This window comes from Nymphalis io, chromosome 15 (assembly GCF_905147045.1).
Source record: "Nymphalis io chromosome 15, ilAglIoxx1.1, whole genome shotgun sequence".
Lineage (NCBI taxonomy): Eukaryota > Metazoa > Arthropoda > Insecta > Lepidoptera > Nymphalidae > Nymphalis > Nymphalis io.
Window position 1 is genome coordinate 10,678,729 of NC_065902.1, and position 23,212 is coordinate 10,701,940.

Genomic DNA, 23,212 nt, shown 5'->3' on the forward strand with positions numbered 1-23,212 from the left:
TGCACCTGTGTTTGCGCACACCCTTATGCATTATAATATCTCCTGCGCAGTTGGCTAATCTCTCTTGAGATTAGCCGCCGTGGGCGAAATCGGTCTGGAGGACATTATTATTAATATACAATAAAATATAAAGGTTATCTTGTACTGCCAATCTACTAAGTAGTTATGTTTTTTTTTTTGTATTGGTTAGGCGGCAGAGCGAATGATGGTAACCACCTTATGCTTCACTACCGCCCATAAACGTTGGGATGGTAAAAAACATTAACCATTTATTGCCGATGCGTCACCATTGCTGTTTGTCAGTAGAATATCTAATGAGTATGTGGTATCGAGAGCTTGCATACAACCCTACCACCAAAAAAAGTATAAAGTTCTAAGTAAGAACTTAAAAAGCGCTAACATGTTTAAAGTTGACAATTTTCACTGTGATGTTATAAGTAAGTTACATTTTGAGATTTGAAAAATATTTCTATAAAATGTATACACAATGTGCCTAAAGACAAATATTTAAAATCAACATCATCTATTTGAATATTTTAAAATAGAAAGGTACTTAAAAGTCACTACGAAAAACCCTTATTATAAATGCTGTTGACTGTCTTTGCATTGCAATATTAGTTTTATGATTTTAATTGTAGCTATCTTACCTTTCGCTTAAAATTACAGAATTTATACAAAAAAATTACGCCTCAGGTTCGTTCACTCAAACACCAAAAAAAAAAAACAAAAAATATAAAGTTATATTAGCATTTATTATGTAATAGAGAGCTTCACAGTATAGTACAATCTTGAATAATTAATTGGTATATGCTTAACACCAAAATAAAATACTTTTAATCTTTTATTTATAGTCTCGATTAAAGACATGGTTAGGTTATAAATTTAATAAAATGTAACAAATATAAATATATGATATATCTTGTAATATTTTAATCCTCGAATGGTTAATAATTGATTTAACACAATGATATATATAATTAAAATTAATCATGTGGATACATAACGTTATATATTTCTTTGAAAATCATTTTTAATGACGAGCTTATCACCGATAAACTTACTTCCTCAGCAGGCAGAGGTCAAAATCAATTATTGACAATAAGTCTGGATTTCATATTTGTATAGTTTATTTCAACTACAATATTAGGACTCAAAAATAATAGTATTTTTTAAAAGCTACTCAATAATATAATTAAATTACAAAAAAATACAGAAATAGTAATAACTCGATCGTTATTTAAATCCGTCCGATATATATAAATATATTTTCTATTTAATATTTCATAAATAATGTCTTATTAATTACTTAAATAGATATTTAATTTTTAAGTTTTTGATTGTGGCCACACTACACTCTCGATCCAGTCGAGGTATTTCGTGATGCGTGTATACACACCGGGCAAGGTCGAGCCACAGCCGCGACCGAACGAAATGACGCCGACCAATCGGTAATACCCGTCGCTATCTGTCAAACCCTGTAGAGGACCACCGGAGTCTCCCTGTCAAAAAAACAAAAAAAAACAAAGCGCGTTGTCAGTGGACGGTGACAATGACAAGTGACAGTTAAACTACGTTTAAAACGTTACTAAAATTTGCACCTTTGAACTTTCATTTGACCGTCATCGTGCGCAAAGAAGTTTCTCTTCTAAAATTATACAGCTGAAATTTACTACTTAAGTTAACTGAATAATTAAGAATGTTTTTTTTTAAATTTATTTTATCTATTAATACTTTAGCTGAAACTAATATGCTTATCACTGTTGATCAATATTACAACGTCGTATCTATACGTTATCCTTCTTTTACTCTATATAAATTGGAATTCATATTATAAATTGCTTATATTCTTCGTCTATTTTATTGTTTATTTGCTAAAATAATTAATAATTATTTACAGAAAGGGCTAATCCAGAATCCAGAATCCGGAATATCCAGAGCTTTACCTGACAAGCATCGTGAAACCCTTTCGGGTCGCCAGCGCAGATTTGTTCATCAATGATTTCCCGGGGCAGTTTGAGCCAGTTTTGGTATGATTTCTTGCATGTATTCGTCGGTACGACAAATACATCAGCCTTCAACAATTTTGAACTCTTCAGATCTCCTTTTTATAAAAAAAAATATCAAAGTATAATCAAAACATAAATATACTTTATTCAAGTAGAAGAAGAGATATCATGTTGTTGACGTATTTCTTTTATAAGGACGACACCGAAGTAATCGTCATGTTTTTATGACGTCATTCGATACTGATAGGTTATTTGCGAGTTCAATACTATGATACATGATATGATACATAATATGGTAGGGCTTTGTGCAAGCTCGTCTGGGTAGGTACCACCCACTCATCAGATATTCTACCGCAAAACAGCAATACTTGATATTGTTGTGTTCCGGTTTGAAGGGTGAGTGAGCCAGTGTAATTACAGGCACAAGGGACATAAAATCTTAGTTCCCAAGGTTGGTGGCGCATTGGCTATAAGCGATGGTTGACATTTCTTACAATGCCAATGTCTAAGGGCGTTTGGTGACCACTTACCATCAGGTGGCCCATATGCTCGTCCACCTTCCTATTCTATAAAAAAAAAAAAAAAAAAACATAAAAAAAGCCGAGATGGCCCAGTGGTAAGAACGCGTGAATCTTAACCGATGATCGTGGGTTCAAACCCGGGCAAGCACCACTGAATTTTCATGTGCTTGATATGTTATTATAATTCATCTCGATTTTGACGGTGAAGGGAAACATCGTGACGAAACCTGCATGTGTCGAATTTCCAATATAAAGTGGTGGAATAAGTTCCAAACCTTCTCAAAAGGGAGAGGAGGCCTTAGCCCAGCAGTGGGACATTCACAGGCTGTTACTGTATCTGTACTGTATAAAGAATTAAACAAGTAACTTACTCGAAATACTGGTTGTTCCCCAACCGGTTACAGTCAGCGCTACAGAAGGTTCTTCCTTGTTGGTGTACAAACAAATTGCATTCAAATTAACTGACACTTCAAATGGTCTTTCTAATCTGTAATTAAATAAATATTTTTCTTAATATTGTTACTTTTTATTTGCTGTTAATGGTTAAGAAAAACACACAAGTGTGATGATGTCCTTCTGGCCGATTTCGACCAGAGCTTAGTCAACTGCGCAGGACATGTTATAGTGCGGAAGTGTGTGCACTAATACAGATGTACTCTCTATTCTCTCAGCAATCCGACGCGACCGGAAAGACACACACTTCTAGACTCCGGACTGCTACTGGGTATTTTCAATATAAAAACCTAATAACTTAGAAATAATTTAGAGCCTCTAGAGCTACTAGAACAACAAGGCATGGTCTATTATTTGCCTCTCATCATCTGATGAAATGACAATCAGACTCGACAGGAGAATTAGGACTAACAGCTTTACGTGCCTATGATGCCTCTAGTCGGACTGCTTAGATTGAATCTTTAAACTCATAAGAGACTTCTACCGCCTCTTATAGCTTAATAATATCATTAATAATATTCAGAGATCATTTAAATTAATTAGATGTGTGTGTTTCAAAGCCGTTCAGCGTATAAAGCAAAATCAATAGTGTCGGTTAAATTAAAATAATATGAAATATTATTATTCGAAATAACAGTACGAATTTCAGCTCAACGCGAATTCTGGTAACCACTCTTGTCTTTTTTACCGAACTACTGTGTTATTTGTCAATTAGGAAATATTTAATTACGTTGGGAATATAAGATCTCTACCCTAACAGAATATGAGATTTAAAGTTGCCCGTTTTATTTTCGTTCAGTACAGCATTTTCGTTGCATTAGTTTTTCTTGGTTATGTTATGGTATGGTATGTATGTACCTACGCGCCTCTAAAGCCGGTATTGTTTGCACATAATCTCGTTATTTAAGCTTGTAGTGTAGCTTGTAAATCTTGTAAAATTATTAAATTATGCCACACTAAAGTTTACTCTGCTCACAGTTTAATAAACAATTATTTAATAAAAGGGTTATTTTCGAAAATCGATTCAAAATAGTGTTCTAGGCCACAGATAATATATTCATATTTATGTGCTTGACATTTAACAGCTTTAACTAAACGTCAAATATATTTTTTTTTCTTGAAAAAAAGAGAAAGTCGTTCGACCTCAGCACCAACTTGTATAATCGCTACATAATATACGTAAGAATACGTAAGTTTATACGTGTACTTGCTTACCGTTTCGTTTTCGCGCGGGTAGAATAACGGACTACATTTTTATTTAATACATATACTTAAGCCGAGATGGCCCAGTGGTTAGAATGCGTGAATCTTAACCGATGATCGTGGGTTCCAACCCGGGCAAGCACCACTGAATTTTCATGTGCTAAGTTTGTGATTATAATTTATCTCGTGCTATACGGTGAAGGAAAACATTGTGAGGAAACCTGCATGTGTCTAAATTCACTGAAATTCTGCCACATGTGTATTCTACCAAGCCGTAGTAGAGCGTGGTGGAATAAGCTCCAAAACCTTCTACTCAAAAGGGAGAGGAGGCCTTAGCCCAGCAGTGGGACATTAACAGGCTGTTACTGTACATATACTTACATATAACTCTGTTGGTTTACGTGGCGCACGTCAGTAACGCTTCCATTCGGCATAAAATTTTTTGACATCTTCCACAATCATCATCATATTTCAGCAATTACACAAAGCCTTAAAGAATTATATCTAAATGCTTCTCATGAATCAATCCGCTTATTGGTGAAAACCGTATCAAAATCCGTTTGGAAAGATAGACGTACTTTGTTTTATAATATATAGCGTTATTGTACGTTAAACCATAAAATATTTATGTAAATATTATGAAGCTTACCTTAGCAGAGCCAAGTCATGATACTTGGCGCTTCTTATGTATGCGGGATGTTTGATGATCTCCTTTATCCTTATATCAGTTTCTTTGTTAAATTCTGTACCGCCGATTTCTATAACTCCAGCACGAACAATACTTGGCTCGATTCTGCAATAATAATAAACAATGGGAACTTTAGTAATTGTTTAAGAATATAACTGCCTTCAAAATCAAAATGATTTATTCAACATTGAAGCATTAAACTTGCTTATTGATAGTCAAACCAGAAACTACCACCGGTTCGGAAAATAAACACCCAGCCAGCAAAAAAAACTCATCCGTTTTTTTTGCATGTACCATGTTTCATTTACAAAAAAAGAAGAGAATTAACCCTTAAATCTTCTCATTCCCAAGGTGTGCTATTATTCATAAATTCATTAATTGTATAAATAATCTTTAACATACAAGCGTTCCTTTACATTTTTTTTTTAAATTTAGCAACTGAGGCATTTTGAACGCTTTTTGGGATCCTGTTATAGAACCGTATACATTACCCCACAAAAGAGTTACTGACTTTATGCAGTCGAGTAACAGGAGTAATTAATTTGTGATTGTTTCTTGTACCAATGTTATGAGTATCACATTTTCTTACAAAATCATTAATATTATTCCGTACATACACAACATTACATAATATGTATTGAGAAGCAACGGTTAATATTTTAATTTCTTTAAATTTCTGCTATCTCTATTTAGCTCCTAGGTTATAGATTGCGCGAATAGCCCTCTTTTGCAGCACAAATATATATAAGACATGATACTGTGAAAATAACTAAAATATACAAGGCAGGCCGTATCAACGTCGGTGAATAATCTTATTTTTTTAACCGCTAAAGCCGCTGAGCTTAGTCTACTCGTCCAATCCGTTAATATGGGGGGCCCACTGCAACTTGGCATCAACAGTAAGGCTAAGGAAGGTAGTAGACTCAACAGGGATCCATTGACTCCCCATTGATAAGTACATCAACTTTTACATTTTTTACATTTGGTGAACTAAATTTTACAATTTTTGTTTTCTTATTATTTAACATAAGATTATTGTCACTAAGCCAATGTACTATATCAGAGATAGCATTGTTTACATCGTCATACTGTACTTGTTTTGTTTTAATTTTGAAAACTAAAGGAGTATCATCAGCAAACAACACTATGTCATGTCCCTACAAGAAAAAGCAGGTCATTTATATATACGAGAACTAGAAAAGGTCCGAGAATTGATCCCTGAGGGCTCCCATACCGACGGAAATCCTAGGAGATCTTTTTCCATCAACGTCGATCTTCTGAATTCTTTTTTTAAGATAAGAAGTCAAAAGCTCTAGTGATTTAATATCCTGACCAGAGTATCATGTTGAAGATAATAAAAGGCTTTGGATAAGTCACAGAAAATCCCTAAGGCGTCCTGCGACTCCTCCCAGGCTTCATAGATATTCGTAATAAGTTCGATTCCTGCGTCAGTTGTTGAGCGACCTCTTATGAATCCGATCTGTTTTCTATGAAGCAGATTGTGTCTGTTGAAGTGAACAAGTAATTGATTTAAAATATTTATTTCAAATATTTTATTGGGGTCTAAAGAACTACCAGATTGAAATATTGCTATTACTTTGCTATGATTCATCAGGTCAGGAAATATACCACATTGAACACAATTATTAAATATTGTAGCAAGATAAGGTGCAATTACATCAATAATTAAATTGATCACCTTTACAGATGTACCCCACAGATCAGCAGTTTTTTTAATCTCTAATGACATAAATGTACTTATTATATCATTAGTGCTTATACTAGTGAAATTAAAGTTAGCATTAGATTCTCTTACATTTTCTTTAATCAATGACTCGGCAACAATTGGAAAAGAAATAAGGGACTTTTTTGTCAAACCTGGAACGTCACCAAAGAATTCTTCAAAAACAGAAGCAACTTACCGATTATTACTTATAACTTTGTTGTTACTAATAACTACAAGTTTCGCAATTAATACAAAATAATATTCCATGTCATTTTTATTTTATCATGTGCATTTTTTATTTTATTGTTAACATGTAATGATTTTGCCAAAGATCACACTTTTTTTTAAATAATTTTGAATAGTTACTTACATTATTAGCAAAAGCACTATGATTGTACGTTCTTTCATTGTAAAGCTCGTACATTCTTTTCCTACTTTTATGAATTCCAATAGTTGCCCAGTCACTGAATTTTGAGAAGATTTGTTTATTAACTGTTATAGAAGTGAATATGGCGTTGAATTTGTTTCTAATTAATTTAAACAAGGTGTTATATGCAACATTGGGATTCTCATTAAATTGTAAGTATGGGAGACTCCCCACAATATTACTTCTAAACTTCACTATATGGCTTGTAGTCAAAAGAACGTACACTATCTTTTGTGATTTTTTTTTCATTTTTAACTCAAAGTTAGATGATGCTATTTGACCACAGTGATCTGAACTTAATTTATTAATAATAGTTTTATTTTGTGGAATAATATGATTTGTGAATATATTATATACACAAGTTGCTGTGGAATCTGTGATTCTAGTTGATTCAGTAAATAAATTTACCAGATTATATGAATTTAACAAAGATTTGAACCTAATACTTGTGGTTGAGTTATCCAATAAATTTATATTAAAGTCCCCACAGACAATAATTTCTTTATTAGATCCAGATAATTGTAATAAAACATCTTCCAATATTTTTTCAAATAATTCATATAGTCCACTGGGGGGCCTGTATATGCATACAACAATGACACGCTAAAGCACAGGCTATTTCTACAGTTTGCTCAACAGAAAGGCTTACAATATCTTTACGTTCTTTAAATTTCAACTTTTTCCTAATAAGTATTAAAGAGCCACCGCGTATTGCTTTTTTTTCTACTGAACAGACTAGCTTCCTGATGCCCAGTGTAGTTAAACATAATTTGATAGTTTAAAAGCCAATGTTCAGTTAAACGCAGAATATTACTATTGTTATAATTCAAAAACAATTCGATTTCTAGTTCTTTTCCTAGAATTCCTTGAATATTTTGGCGCACCAGGCTTACAATTTTATTTTGATTTTTATTATTTACATTTCTATTGCCTTTATTAGCTTTCACAGTCTATTTTGTCATAATAAAAATTCCTATCCAAATTATTATAATATTATTATAACCAGAGACTACCTCTATTGTCTTTGTATTTAATTTAAATTTATCGGAACATATTCCAAATTTTAAGTTGTCAAGTTATTATTATTGTTATACTGCTCAATAGAAGCAGTTGTCTGGTCAACCAAAACATTGGTTGATATTGTAATAAGAAAATATAATAACAAATGTGTTATCTGTCTCTTATAAAAAAAGTGATAGGTGATACCATATGTCAATTTATTATTAATTATATTATTTATGTCTATTAAATTTATTTCAGTGCAATTATTTTTTGTTACATAATTGATATGTGTCATGATATGTAACAAGTTATTCAATTTATATCTAATAGAAAACAATTATAACCACTGACCAAGTTTTTAATCGCCAATCCGCACCAACCTTTCTAACCAAGATGTTACGTCTCTTATGCCTGTAGTTACATTTGCTCACTCACCTTGCGAACCGAAACGCAACAATAGTAAGTATTGCTGTTTAGCGATAGAATATCAGATAAATAGATGGTACTTTATCTTACTTTACCCCATTTATTCTGGGTCAGCACATTGTATTTTATGACCATACACAAAGATATGACAGTTTTTTATAGCCATTCAGATACCGGGGCCAATACTCTTTGAGAATCATTTTGCTAGGTGGCGTCCGGGTGAACCGGACGTTACTCAGTTCTTAGAACCTCGATTGAGGGATTAGATTGTCATGTAGTGTATTCTACTAAGATATTTTAAATAAAAAAAAAACTTACCTCTCAAGATTATCAAGACAATGAGCAGCCGTTATGACGAAACTAGTCGACACTAATGAACCTCCACAAATGAATTTGTAACCATCATTCATTTCATATCCAAGTGCTACCTGAAATTACATAAATTATTTATTCATAGATTTTATTTTTGAGGAATAAATCAGGAACGTATGGTAAACGTTATAATTTTGTAGAATTACCTAATACGAGCGAATAGAACGATGAAATCTTAAAGATTTTAATATAAATATCATATACTATATTTACCATGTGCGGGAATTCCCCTAAGCCCGCCAAGTCTCCTCCTATGATGTATAATCCGAGGGGCGGTATAGTCGATTCGATTATTTTTTCACATTCTGAAATAAATTAAAACATACTTAACTTATTGTGATTATTGTAAATCACTTCTGTCAATCTAATAAAACCTACGCAAGCTGAAAAAAAACCATTAATATAAGAGGGAGATGGCAACAATTTTAGAGACATAAAGTTCGTATAGATTTATTAATTTGACCTAAAAAAGACATTAAATCCGACCAGCTTGTTTATATTATATAATAATGTCCTCCAGACCGATTTCTACCACGGCTGCCAATCTCAAGATAGATTAGTCAACTACGCAGGAGATATTATAGTGCACAAGTGTGTGCGCAAACACAGGTACACTCTCTATTCCTTAACTCTCATAATCCGAGTGGACAGCAATCCGACACGACCGGAAAGAGTTCAAGCGCAGGACCAACGGTTTTACGTGCTTTCCGAGGCACGGGAGTGTACACACTTTCAACTTCCAGACTCCGGGCTCCTACTGAGAATTTTCTAACAGAAAAACCCAATAAATTTTTATTGGCCCGACATGATAATTGAACCCAGGCCTTGCATCAAGCCACTAAACCAACGAGGCAGTTATTTGGCTCGATGCGCCTCTGGACATAGAGGTGTACCGATAGCCTTTGATAGTTTTAACAAAGTACATGATTTTTTTAAACACAATCTGCAACTGAGATTGCAATGGGTTCCGTCTCATATCGATATACGAGGATGCTGATATGCGAGCTAAAACGGCATGTGTTGAAGGAAGGATTTTCAATATTAAACCTAGCTTTACAGAAGTTTTACCTACATTTAAGGCTGCAAGTTGGCTTTTATGGCGAGAATATTTTGGCCGACAGTCAAAAGATAAAGGTATATGGTATAAAACGATTGTAAATCAGCCTCCTCAAATTCCATGGTTCGAAAATATTAAAATGAGTAGGTCGCATACTAAAATATTATGTAGACTTCGCTCCGGTCATTACCCTTGTAACAATTTCCTTTTTCTCATAAAAAAGGCTGATTCCCGTAATTGTAATGTTTGTGGTAAGATAGATGACATACATCATGTTTAAGTAGAATGTAATAAATTTGGAGACCCTAGGGAAGCATTGATAAATAGATTTCAGATATGTCGGTTAAATGTCGGAGTTATGCAAAGTGCTTTATCAGATCCTACGTCTACAGTGGCCAAAGCAATATGCAGTATGATGTCTGTCTGTCAGTATGTAACGTAATTATAAATCCTAAAAGATAAAATTTGCTATGTAAGATAGCTTAAGGTACGATGGGTTTGACATGCCGCATGGATAAAAAACCCGTTAAAAAAAAAAACGAGGCAGTCACATTTATATGATATATTGCTTATATAGAGACATAGATGATAAACATTCATAAAGTTCGAATTTGTTGAATCTCATATAAACAATGACTCACTTAGTACTCAATCAAATGCCTGTTCCAACCACAAGACACGTAGACAAATAAACAACTAACATCGAATTAACGAGATATCATTGTTCGAGTTCTTGAATAATCTATGATATTCTCTATGGATTCGCGAAAAAATGGCGTTTTCAAGGTCCGCAAAGTTGTAATCGGAGCTTTAGAAGTTAAATGAAACTGGTTATGTCTATTTAAGTGGAATAGTTTTTTATTATAAATAAAGTTAAATTAATCAACTGACCAATCAGCAGAACTATTAGCAAATATGTGTATGTAAGCTTTGTTTATCTTTACTCCTTATTCGATTGGAATAGTTTATACATATAAACGTCTAAGTGAGTACCTAGCTTAATATGTAGCCATTTTTTAAAGTAGGTAATTCGTTCTGAATTTACAACTATAAAACTTCATTGATTATCTTAATAGTGCATTTAAAAAGTTAAAGTGTCGACTAACCTTTATCAGCAATTCTACGTGATGGTTTTATTTTTCCTGTAAAAAATAGAACACATAAATTTGAATTGAGAATGTAGTTTTTTTGTTTTAGCATTTTAAGGTTGTCTGAATTTAGCGTGGCAGCATTTTTGTCACTAAGTAACTTGTTACAAATAAATGTGAGCAATGAAAATACAGTTTGTTAAAATTGTATATTCGAATTTGGTCACTTTCTATGTAGTATCTTTTGTTTTATTTGTTTATTTATATTTATATACTCTTTATTGCACACCAATATAGACAAAAATAATAGGAGTAAAACAAAAACAAAGAAAAGAAAAATGTACAATGGGCGGCCTTATCGCTAAAACAGCGATTTCTTCCAGGCAACCTTTGGTAGAGGAGAGAGATAGGATGGTAGGGGTGTACAAATTATTTAATACATAAAAAAAAAATAGATACAATATATATATATATATATATATATATATATATATATATACACGATACATAAATAAATATTCCATAAATATATAATTATATAATAATATAATATACATACACATTATAAATATATACATTATATATATTTGTTGTTATCTATCTGTATTTTAACCTCTGACTTTTAGGTATAATTGAAAAGTACTACTTAATCGATCCTGCTTAATGACCTGAAATTTTTTTCATACGAAATTAAATGTATGTTATATAGTATTATGATAATTTTTGTATTTGAAACTGTTTGCAATTAGGGATTCAGGAAGTCACAGCAATTTAACAACTTATTTTTTTTAAGATTTAAGGTTTTATTTCATTTTAATTTATTATAAAAACTTTTGTGAGCAATTTTCCTTTGTAACAAGTTACTAATTTGAACTAATTTTACATTTCTTTATAACTACTAATATACATGACATGATAAATCTTTTTTTTATTCGTGTTAATCAGAATGTTTATAAATAAGAAAAAAGGCTTGAAGTTTTACTTCGAGTAAATATTTATTTCGTTATGGAATTTGTGATTTTTTAAGCCAAAATATCCTCAAGAAATACCTAAAGATTTATATAATAATATTTTATATATAAATTCAAGAAGAAGAAAGAATTTATATATGGTTTATATATAAATTCCAACACTAACTCACTCTTTCTGTATGTATGTTAGTATGTTACGCTGTCATGGCTAAACAATCGCTTTCGATGAAAATTGTTACTTTTTATGCCGTCAAGTACAGCATATCTTTGGTCCACACAGTCGTTTGTTTTATTTCAAAGTACTCACCATGCAATGTATCCGTTTCCATCGTAGTTGTTCTTAGATCTCTTGAAGAATTCTCTTTGCCCGAGTTAAAAATTTCGAATACGGGTTTTGGACAACAGACAATCTCTAAATCATCGCTGAAGCCACATCTTCGAAAGGGATGCTTGCGAGTCTGTTTAATGTATCTGTAAAAAGAAAAATAATATAACATAAGTAATGTAAATGCGAACAACAAAAGTCCAACTGCTGGAGCAAGACGTCCACTCATTTTGAGAAGATTTGAAACTTATTCCACAAAGCTGTTCTAATGCGGTTTGCTGGATACAAATGTGGCGGTATTTTTATCTGCCTACGGTTACGAATATTCAGTGGCGAGTTCGTTTAAAAATAAAACGACATTATGTAAAACCTTCATTCGTGTAGTGACCTTTTCGATCAGGTCTTTGCCCATAGCGAACCCTATCTTATAAATAGATTACTTATCCGATATAATGTTATTGTTGCGCATCTCCGCTAACTTCCCGTGGGCATTTGCACCTTCGACATCTCATAATGTCCTTCCTACCCTTCAAGAACAGATTACGAATATTCAATATCTGTATTAAAACGGCTATAATTTAATAAGCACTTTGTTATTATTGAGAACGTCCAACAAAAGTATCAATAATTATAATATATAAAACACATTATAGTAATAAAAAAAAAGTTGATTGCACTTCTAATTATAGGACGTTACGACATGACAAAAATAGCTTACTACAGCTATAACTAGAAGAATTGCAATCGCAATTGCAAGTTAAGTTTGAATAAAATAATAGTTAAGTTCTAGTAGTAATAACAGCCTGTTAATGTCCCACTGCTAGGCTAAGGCCTCCTCTCCCTTTTGAGGAGAAGATTTGGAGCTTATTCCACCACGCTGCTCCAATGCGGATTGGTAGAATACACATGTGGCATAATTTCAATGAAATTAGACACATGCAGGTTTCCTCACGATGTTTTCCTCCACCCAGCAGTGGAACATTAACAGGCTAGTAGTACAACTAGTAAAAAAAAAACTATTTCCGTTCGTTAACTTTGTTTTGGGTGTGATAACCAGTATCACAGTTTGATAGTCTTATCATTTTATCCTTCCAATCGATTATTGAAGGTATTTGTAAAAATAAACTTGATATATCACGTGATCATAAGATCACATGAAGTTATACGATAATTTCAACATTTAAATAGTGTTCCGTAAATATAATTTTTTTTAAACATTATACGATTGGATCGAATTTCTCTTAGTTATTATTAATGCAAATTTATTATAACTGTGACATTTACAAAATCATGAAATGATGTACCTATTTTAAAAGTATCGAATATTATAATAATGTTCATTAAATTTCAAATATAATTTCGAAATATAGAAACAGTACTCTTGTTTATGAAATACTTAATTAAGACATTTTCCTGTATATAAGTTTTATAATAAATAATTTATAATTAATATCGTTTTCCTTATACACTGAAACATTTACAATAAGAATTTATTACATACTATTTTTTTTTCTAGATTAAGTTCTAAAATTAACTTAGAATTAAACCAGTAGGAAAAAGCGGTAGTTCGACAAGAATTTGAAAGTTTATTTCATGACTTGTGTTTTACAAATGAATCACCGAATTGTGAATAAGTTTACATATTATGGATTGCAAAACATACTAAGATCAACACAATAAATAAATAAAATCTACTTTATTATCGACATAAATAGCATTTCATTTTGAATTCAAATAAATATAAAAAATACAAGTATGGTAATAGCAATATTATTAAATTCACGTCTTTTGTCTTGTAACCTTTATGATTACCAAATCATTTAAAATTCATTTAAAAAAAGACTTAGAAAATAGACTGTTTCTGATGCTTAATAAATCTTATACTTAAAGAATATAAATTTTATTTTAATGAATATTTAAAAATAAAAAAAAAAAAATTATTCCTAAATATATCTTATTTTTCTAAGGGACATTTAATCTTATTTTCTTTATAGTTGGTAACCCTACGCACAAAAAATTAGATTGTCTACCACCAGGCCATGTCCATGTCCATTTACTAATTATAATAATGAATATTATTATAATTAGTAAATGAAAAACCTGATATTAAGTGGTCACCGCCGCCCATAGACGTCGACTCTTTAAGAAATATTAACCATCCCATGCAATATCAATGCGCCATTACCCTTGACGAAAAAGATTTTATTTCTCTTGTACATTGATATATAAAAAAACCCATAATAAATAATATACTAATACGTTTTAAACCAAAAATTAAATAAATAATTTTACCAGTAAATATTTGTTTCATTGATTTATACACATGTCCTACCCAAAACATATTTAATATAATAAAACAAACATATATAATAAACAGTATAAATAATATTCGTTTCCACTCCATGCCTTGTCCTCCCAGCTAATTTCGGTTGTAAAATTTTATTTCTTTTTGTACACTGCTTTGTGAAAACAATTTTAGGCAATCCGCGTAACGTTGAATTTGCAAAAAAAATGTTTTTTGTATAACTATAACTACTTACATAGAATCGCCGAGTGCTTAGTGACAGTTTCGAGTGTTACTTTTGTTCGTGACTGTGTATCTACGGTTTTTTTTTATATATCAGTGCTCTTGTAGACTACATATATAGGTTTTTTTTTCGAACTGTTTGGTTGCTGTTGGCCCTAATGACCTCCACAGCGTCACCGGGCGGGTATTAGTAAGTATATTAATGTTTTTATTCTGTTGGCAGTTAAAACATTCATACCTTGAAATAATAAGTAATAAAGAGTAATAATAATAATAAGTAAATAAACAGTTATTATATATACAGTCTACATTCATACAGACGGACGGACTACTGGAAAAGTCTTCTAGTTTTGTTTCTCTTATTTAAAATTTCACTCGAAAATATTAATCAATATTTTATTTACATCAGTTCAAAAATGAATTATCTTACAGCATTATTGTCTAAATTATATTACGGGAACAATGTTGGGTATTCTATCCTTGAGAGTCTAAAGACCCGTCTCAAGGACAAATCAAGGCCTCGATTGCCACTTTCTATCAATATTGTTGATAGAAACAATTATTATTCATAGACAATGTTTTACTTTTTATATTCCTATCACTTTTAAGATCTATCAAATCAATTACGTAATAATTGTTAAATTAAACTAAGCAAATTTTACTTTGATTATATATTAAAGTAAAATAATAAATTACGTTGTTATATCTATATATAATAAATTTAGAAAAATTCACAATGTCACTGAAAAACCACGTTTTATTGATAAAATAAATTAATTATTTCATGTCAATCCGCAATTGACTCAGATTAAATAACATACCTACATAATAATGACGTCATTGTAGTTTTTCCTTAACGTAGGTATCAATACAATACAGGATATTCTTTACATAATATGTATATTTATCCGACGATCGTGATTCATAATTACGAATGTCAAATTGAAATTAGGTCACAGATAACACATAATGACATTGTCACTTTATTCCAAGAAGTATTATCATCCATATAATACTGAGGCCTGGACTTAGAGATCCAAAAACCTTAGGCGACACCCTCCCCCCATACGGAAACAGTTATTGCCGGTGCCTTGAACGCCTAGGCATAAATCCGGAGCTGTGAATACCTAATCTTATTTGTATATACCTATACAAATCCGTTTCTGTTCGTCCGATTGAGTTGAAACTTTATCCGCTTGTTTGCCTATTCCAATGGCATCAGTGCCAGATTGAGCAACCCCGGGGCCTGTAGCAAACTCTTTCGAAGGGGCCCTGATCTGCTCTGATCTGATGAAAGGAAATCTCTCTTAAATCAATGAGGACCCCTTTTGCGCGAGGCCCCTAGCAATTACTAATCTTGCTACGTGATTAATCCGGCACTGAATAGCATAAGGGGTGAACTTAAACTACTTTTTAAGCTGTTTTTTGAATCCATAATGAATACCATAGCTTATTTGAAGATCTCTAGTCATGTCAATTTAAGTTCGAAGCTGTTTATATAATGCGATAGAGATATTTTTGCGTGTGTCGAAAATCGGAATTCTTGTCTACACTGTCAAGTGTCACGTCTTGATAGGCTATATAACAAATAAGTTATCCTAAAATCCTATCCATTACAACTAATGTAGTAAATGTTATTAAATATATAGCATAACAGTAGGTATCTACTGATGGTAGGTATACTCATCAGATATTGCAAAACAGCAGTACTTGATATTGTTGTGTTCCGGTTTGAAGGGTGAGTAAGCCAGTGTAATTACAGGCACAGGGGACATAAAATCTTATTTCCTAAGGTTGGTGGCGCATTGGCTATGTAAGCGATGATTGACATTTCTTACAAAGCCAATGTCTAAGTGCGTTGGTGATCACTTACCATCAGGTGGCTCATATGCTCGTCCGCCTTTCTATTCTATAAAAAAGGTATATTTGTTTTCTTCGTGTGTTTGCGTTTACGTACTTATACAAAGTGTGGCTTAAAGAGTAAAATTGTAACACTAGGGATGGATAGAAAAACAAGCAATCTCAAAATTTTGTCTTATTTCGACATCGATATGTAGTATAGTGATGGGGATTATGGCGATGATAGTATGAATAAAGACTTTGACATGCAACAATTTGATATAATTAATGAAGATGATAATTATAAACTGAAATTCTGCCACATGTGTATTCCACCCGAATTGGAGCAGCGTGGTGGAATAAGCTTCAAACCTTCTCCTCAAAAAAAAAGGAGGCCTTAGCTCAGCGGTGGGACTCACAGGCTGTTACTAATTATAGTAATATAACCTTAAATATTATCCATCTTATTATCTAGACATATATGTCTTATATGCGTATGTATTATCGGCATTTAAAATATATATTTAACAATAGTTGGTTGGTTGGTTGGTTGGTAGTTGATGGTATTAATTATATAGAACAAAACTCGATTATAAGCATTGATGTATTATATTAAAAATAAAAGTAATTGTTTTATAAATGTTATCCCTTAAACTACAACCCCCTGTCAATATCATTGGATTGTCACAAGATGATTGTCGCACTATATCTATAATTATTAGTGCTCCAGCTGTTGGAATAGACCTGCCATGTGCAAACCTGCGTGAAGGTTTCGTGCGCAATACCATAATCAAGTAGTGGCGCATGAATCATATCGGATATATACTTTTACATTTTAGCACAATTAACTCGCAGATATAATCACATAATGTGTAGATGATATTATTAATATTATAATGTGTGTTTATATATATAATTTGCCTCGTTGGTCTTGTGGCTAGATATAAGATCGCAGACCCGAGGTTCTGGATTCAAATCTCAGGTCGGGCCAATAAAAAGTAATTGGGTTTTCTTATCGAAAATTTTGCCGTCCCTCGAAAAGCACGTAAAGCCGTTGGTGATGCGCCTGAATTCTGTCCATTCGTGTTGGATTTGCTTCCATCGGATGAGAGTTAGGGAGTTTTTTTCATTTTCTTGCGTGTATTATCGCTAGTTGAGCGCAAAATATGCTGCCAATGTCACGTATAAAAGAGACGACACATATGAGAACAATCGATTAAATTAATAATTAATTAATTATATATTTTGGAGGTAAATAACCTTCCACCCTGTTGGCCACCTCCACAATATGTATAAGCCATTTACATAGGGTCGCACGTCTTTACTAGACTTATTACTACTCAGAATCGGGAAAAATATAGGTAATTTTTATATAATGTTGTGTGATTTTCTTTTTAGGCAGTAAGTCAAAGTAAGTCAAACTCATATTGAATATTAGTAATTTGTTTATAACAACTATTACGTAGATATATTATATTACGCACTTATTATATAACAATATTAATCATTATAAAATAAAAAGTACATATATAAATTGAATAATAAAAATAAAACGATCACGCTTTCGTCTTAATAATTCTATATTTGAATTGCCGCTTGAAGCTTCAACTAGTTATTCAAAATAATCTTTTTAGTAAAGCCTATTACTCGGTTTCTGAACATATATCTGACACAAATGCGTTATGCAAAAACGGATTAAATGATTGATTGGATATAGTGGGAAATAACCAATTGAATGTTATTTATATATTATGCAAATTTGTAATTTTTTTAAAGATAATCTTACCTTTTCTTCTCTGCAGAATCAACGTTCCGAATCGATTCAGAACGTAAACTATAGTTTACCTACGGTTACTTAGATATGAAAATACATAGGTAGTGTTATTAGACGTTAATAAGCGCTATTAAAGGCTTCGAATTTCGTGGTTGATTGCATCTTTAGCTGACACTAAAGTTTTCTATGAAATTATTTTCTTTCTAAGAAAGTAGCAAAGTAACAGTCCATGTTGCTTTTAGCCCAAGGCAGGTGGCCTTAGAAAGAAGTTTTGGAGTTTATTCCACTCTGCTTCAATGTGGCTTGATGGTTGCTTGCGGTATTTCATGCGACACATGAAAGTTTCCTCATGATGTTTTCCATCACCGAAGAGCGTAAGCTGAATCATAAATGCTAACTATTATGCTATGCGTTTCCCCCACATGAAGTAGGGGGGCACCGGAATACCAACTACAAAACCAGCGGTACCCTCACAATCTCTTCAGGGGGCGTCACGGGATCGCTTGCGCACACTAGCGTGGATATATGTATGTACCGTGGATATATAATTTTGACGAGCCGGTTGGCGTGGTTGGTGGATGCTTGCCTTTCACGCCGAAGGTTGTGGGTTCGATTCCCACCCAGGACAGATATTTGTGTGCATGGACATTTCTGTTTGTCCTGGGTCTGGGTGTAATTATCTATATAAGTATGTATTTACAAAAAGAAAAATAGTATATGTAGTATCAGTTGTCTGGTTTCCATAACACAAGCTCTGTACAAGCTTAATTTGGGATCAGATGGCCGTGAGTGAAAAATGTCCCAGGATATTATTATTATTATCTCCAAGGACATCCTTTTGATTACGTAAATTAAATAACACATTGATATGTCGATATTTTGAATTAATAATTTTAAATGTGTCGGAAGCACGTTGGTTGTCCTTGGGAGGGCGTAACCATACCTACACCCACATACCATATATTACCTACGAGATACAGATTGCAAGCCTTTTCTTTGTACAAATACAGATGAAATCACAGAAATATATAAATATAATTATTTCTATGGATAATATAATCAAATGTTATAAATTACACCAAACGTAAAACTATATTATGCAAAAAGATAAAATTACTTATGCAAAAGAAAAATAACGATTCCGTTAAATATTGAGATAATAATAATAATATCCTGGGACATTATTCACACACGGCCATCTGATCAAACTAAGCAGAGCTTGTACTATGGAAACCAGACAACTGATATACTACATATACTACTTTACTTTTTACTTTACTTTTGTAAATACATACTTATATAGATAATTACACCCAGATTTAGGACAAAAAGACATGTTCATAAACACAAATGTTTGGGAAACCTTGTTGGGAATCGAACCCACAACCTTCGATGGTAAGGCAAGTATCAACCAACCACGCCAACCGGCCCGTCAATCGAGATATTTGTAAGATGCGTATGTATAATAAACGCTTACCTTAAAGCGTCCTCACAATCAGTCACCAATTTGCAAGCTCCATCTAATATATCATGACTCGGCTCACAGTCTTCACCTAGAATAAACTTATTACGTTAATAAAGCTTTTTAACCTAATAAAAATGCACCAGCACTTGTTTCAAATGTTTAAAAGATAAACAAACCAAGTACGATAAGCAAAAGTTACAAAACCGGTTTTCATGGGTTTCATCACTACGTTAAAACTATATACTATGTTATTTATTTGCATTTTACAGTAATACAAAAATATAAGTGTGATTTGGTTCGTATTATACTTAAAGGCGATAAAAAAATTCGTAAAAAAAATTAAAACATTACCTATTGATCCTTCTATGGTAGCTTGGTGTATTAGAATTAAAAAAATAAACTCTTTTAGATCCATTTTCGTTCTTCAACAGTTTTTACTCCGCAATAATCACTTTCATTGTATACTTTTTAAATTAAAATGCCACCGATTTTTGCTTAAGAGAAAATATAATAAAATTACTTTAAAAAAAAGAAATGTTTTATTTTAATACTAAAGAAAATAAAATCAAAGAACACTAAGTTATCAACAAATATTTTTTTAATTTAAAGTTAAGATAATAATAGTATTTTTTTTTATAAACAGAAGATAAATTTAAAAATATTTTAATAACAAAATAAAACTAATAAAACACTAAAATCACTTTCAATGTGACAGCAGTTCGCCGGCTTCACGTAACGGGTTATGACCAATTTACTGTAGAACAAGCTGACAACTTTACTTGCAAATGAGCAAATATAAATGCGAATGTAAATGCGATAAGGAATAAATTTTATCGGAAGCGTAATTCATTGATACAATTAGTAGTGTTTTCATTTTTTAAATTTCCTATAGGCTAGATGAAAGTGCTACGAAATTATAAAAATCTCTTATGCATTTAACTAGCTACGGGAAAATAAGCATAAGGCTAGTGTTTTTATAAAAAAAGAATTATCTAGAGAAAATATGTGGCGGGCAACCTTTCATGTTGTGTTATTAATAAAAAAATGTTTTATTCAATAACCACTTGTATTTACAAGTTAATTAAAATTAATTGACGTTGAATGAAATAATGTTGTATTGTTTTTTTATTGGTATTTATATAATGTGCCTAGTTAAGACAGAAACTATATCTATCTCGTTTCATCAAAATATATTTTTAAAATATTATTATTTTACAAATGTAAAGTATTGCTACATTTTGGTTCAATCATCGACGTCGCACCTTTTTTGACTGAAGCTCAAGGTGCAGAGTGTATACAATCAGTACGCTGAAAGTCTTTTCATAGCCGAACATTGGCTTCATGCGTAGACAAGTCAGAGAAACTAATAGACCAACGGATTGTGTAACCGCGTTTGAGACAGAGAGAGTTTGTCATTGTTGCGTCTAATGTTGCTATATACTTTTCTTATTTATGGATATTTTTCCGGATTTAAATCTAAAGAAGATTTTTAAAATTTGTCGTTTTAATTTTTATTATATATGTATCTTTTAAATAATTAGAATATTTTTTTGTTTTTCAAACTACACTTAAAAACCGTTACATTGTTTGTTTTTGTTTCTGTTATCACTAGTGCTTCAGCATCTTTATATATCAAGGATTTGTTTCATTAGTTCTGTAATAATATCTGATAATTTAGCATTTCTTTTCATTAGGTGCATATTTATTTCCATTAAAAAATACGTGACAGCACGTTTTTTTTTCTTTTAATTTGCAACGGGCTCAGTTTATTTTTTAAATTTAGCTTTAATGTTTTTCTTTTTTAGCGTATCTTCCTATTTAGGCAATTGCCATTTTCTTCTAGTGGTTTTTATTTTTACGTTATCTTGAAAATGGAAGATGTCGATGGTACTGGATTAGCGTTCTCAGGTGTTGAAATCTAAAACACTCAATTAAAATATTAATGTACACATATATTTCTATGTTAACCTCTTGACTCGGATTTTTTTTTAGCCTTTTGACTTATATATATAAATTATATGTGTAAATATAATTTATGGACCAGTCCTACGGTGAGTGTCCACGTTTCGGCACCGTAAGTCATTACAGGTAGGACGCACTGATTAAAGTCCCTGGTCTTAAGCGACCGTAGGATCGACGATTCAAAAATATGACGCAACCTCGTGTCATTCTCGCCCAGCCCAAACGTATTCTTTTTTTAGCCTCTTTCTCAAAGTTGTGCCGGCCAAGTTGTATAATTTGGCCTAGGTAGATGTATTCCAATTTTTTTTTAACGCTGGAAAAACGCGTTACGCGTTTCCCCCACGGGAACTGTGGGGGGGGGGGGGTATGTGGGGCTCGCTGGTGTTCAAGGTGCCGAGTGCGCCCCGAACATTGGATTATCCAGTAAAAACCAGCGGTACCCTTTCCGTCTTAACGAGGAGTGCACGGGATCGCTATCGCATGCTACCGAGACGCTCGAGGTAGATGTATTCCTTCACAACTTCAAGTGGAGAGCCATTTACGACCACTGGCTTAGGCTGTTTAGCATCTCTTCCAAATCATCATGGTGGATACTCTTTCCACCATGATGACAATGTTGTCGGCAAATCGCAGATGTGTAATGTGTTGGCCTTTTATATTAATACCGCGTCCGTTGCAATCGAGCGTCTTGAAGACGTCCTCCAATGCATTGATTAAAAGTTTCGGTGCGATTGCATCTCCCTGTCTTACCCCGCGATGCAATTGGATTGGTCTTGTGCTCTGATCTTGTACTTGGACGGTTGCGGCTTCGTACAAACACTTCAACACCTGGACTCGGATTGCATATGCAAGAAGAATGTTAAATAATGTTGTCATTAGAATATTACAAATAGGAGGAAGAATAAATTTAAATAACATTATTATTGGACCGTTATTAGAATCCGTATTTATTTGTTTACATTGTCAATGAGTCAATGTTTTAATAGAAAATCTGGGCGTCTTTTTAGCTGACGCTGGCAGCATTTCCATGATAAATAATTATAGGTTATATTATAGGTTATAAATTATAAAAACTTGTAAAAAATTGTTTGTTTCGCAACTAGAGTAGCTGACCCTGATAAAAAGGGTTACGCGATAAGCGACAAAAAATTTGATAACTGTATTTGTCTAAAATATTTATAAAGTAATTTTCGTTTCGAATCGTAATTGGGTCTATTAGTTCTTTGTCTACGGCTTTAAGCTTAAATTCAATTTAGCTTAAATTACTTATTTATGATGCATGGGATGGCCTCGCGCTGCCATACGCACTAGCGAGGAGTACGAGATTATCTTCGCCCCCTGAGAAGAGCTTCGCCGAGCCACAAGCGGAGCACGGCACGG

General features: G+C 32.5%; 2 protein-coding genes across 3 annotated transcripts in view; both read right to left on the minus strand.

Annotated features, from left to right (window-relative positions):
* Positions 1 to 733: 733 nt before the first annotated feature.
* On the minus strand, positions 734 to 20,654 carry LOC126773834 (serine protease persephone-like). 2 transcript variants are annotated; one of them, XM_050495038.1, is made up of 11 exons: positions 20,572 to 20,654; positions 20,222 to 20,364; positions 19,883 to 19,958; positions 12,248 to 12,411; positions 10,988 to 11,023; positions 9,038 to 9,129; positions 8,771 to 8,880; positions 4,833 to 4,976; positions 2,899 to 3,014; positions 1,944 to 2,101; positions 734 to 1,499 (listed from the first exon to the last, which is right to left on the minus strand). In XM_050495038.1, the coding sequence occupies exons 2-11, from the start codon at positions 20,283 to 20,285 to the stop codon at positions 1,326 to 1,328; spliced, it is 1,134 nt and encodes a 377-aa protein (XP_050350995.1). In that variant the 5' UTR covers positions 20,286 to 20,364; positions 20,572 to 20,654; the 3' UTR covers positions 734 to 1,325. The 2 variants fall into 2 exon arrangements, with proteins under 2 accessions (XP_050350995.1, XP_050350994.1); XM_050495037.1 differs by having other exon boundaries at positions 20,222 to 20,389; positions 20,572 to 20,637.
* The window catches only part of LOC126773769 (RING finger protein nhl-1), a 440,095-nt gene continuing 433,067 nt past the window's right edge, over positions 16,185 to 23,212 (minus strand). The window contains exon 11 of the transcript XR_007669770.1: positions 16,185 to 16,198. The gene's annotated coding sequence lies outside the window, so the exon portion shown is untranslated. The remainder of the gene's footprint in view (positions 16,199 to 23,212) is intronic.

What these genes read in the sequence shown, in the direction of transcription:
- LOC126773834 (XM_050495038.1), bottom strand. Translation starts at nt 20,285, where the DNA reads ATGGATCTAAAAGAGTTTATTTTTTTAATTCTAATACACCAAGCTACC. An exon ending in TGTCTTGATAATCTTGAGAG is followed by an intron (nt 4,977 to 8,770) that starts GTAAGTTTTTTT and finishes TTATTATTGCAG; the next exon opens with AATCGAGCCAAGTATTGTTC. An exon ending in GGGAACAACCAGTATTTCGA is followed by an intron (nt 2,102 to 2,898) that starts GTAAGTTACTTG and finishes TTTTATAAAAAG; the next exon opens with GAGATCTGAAGAGTTCAAAA.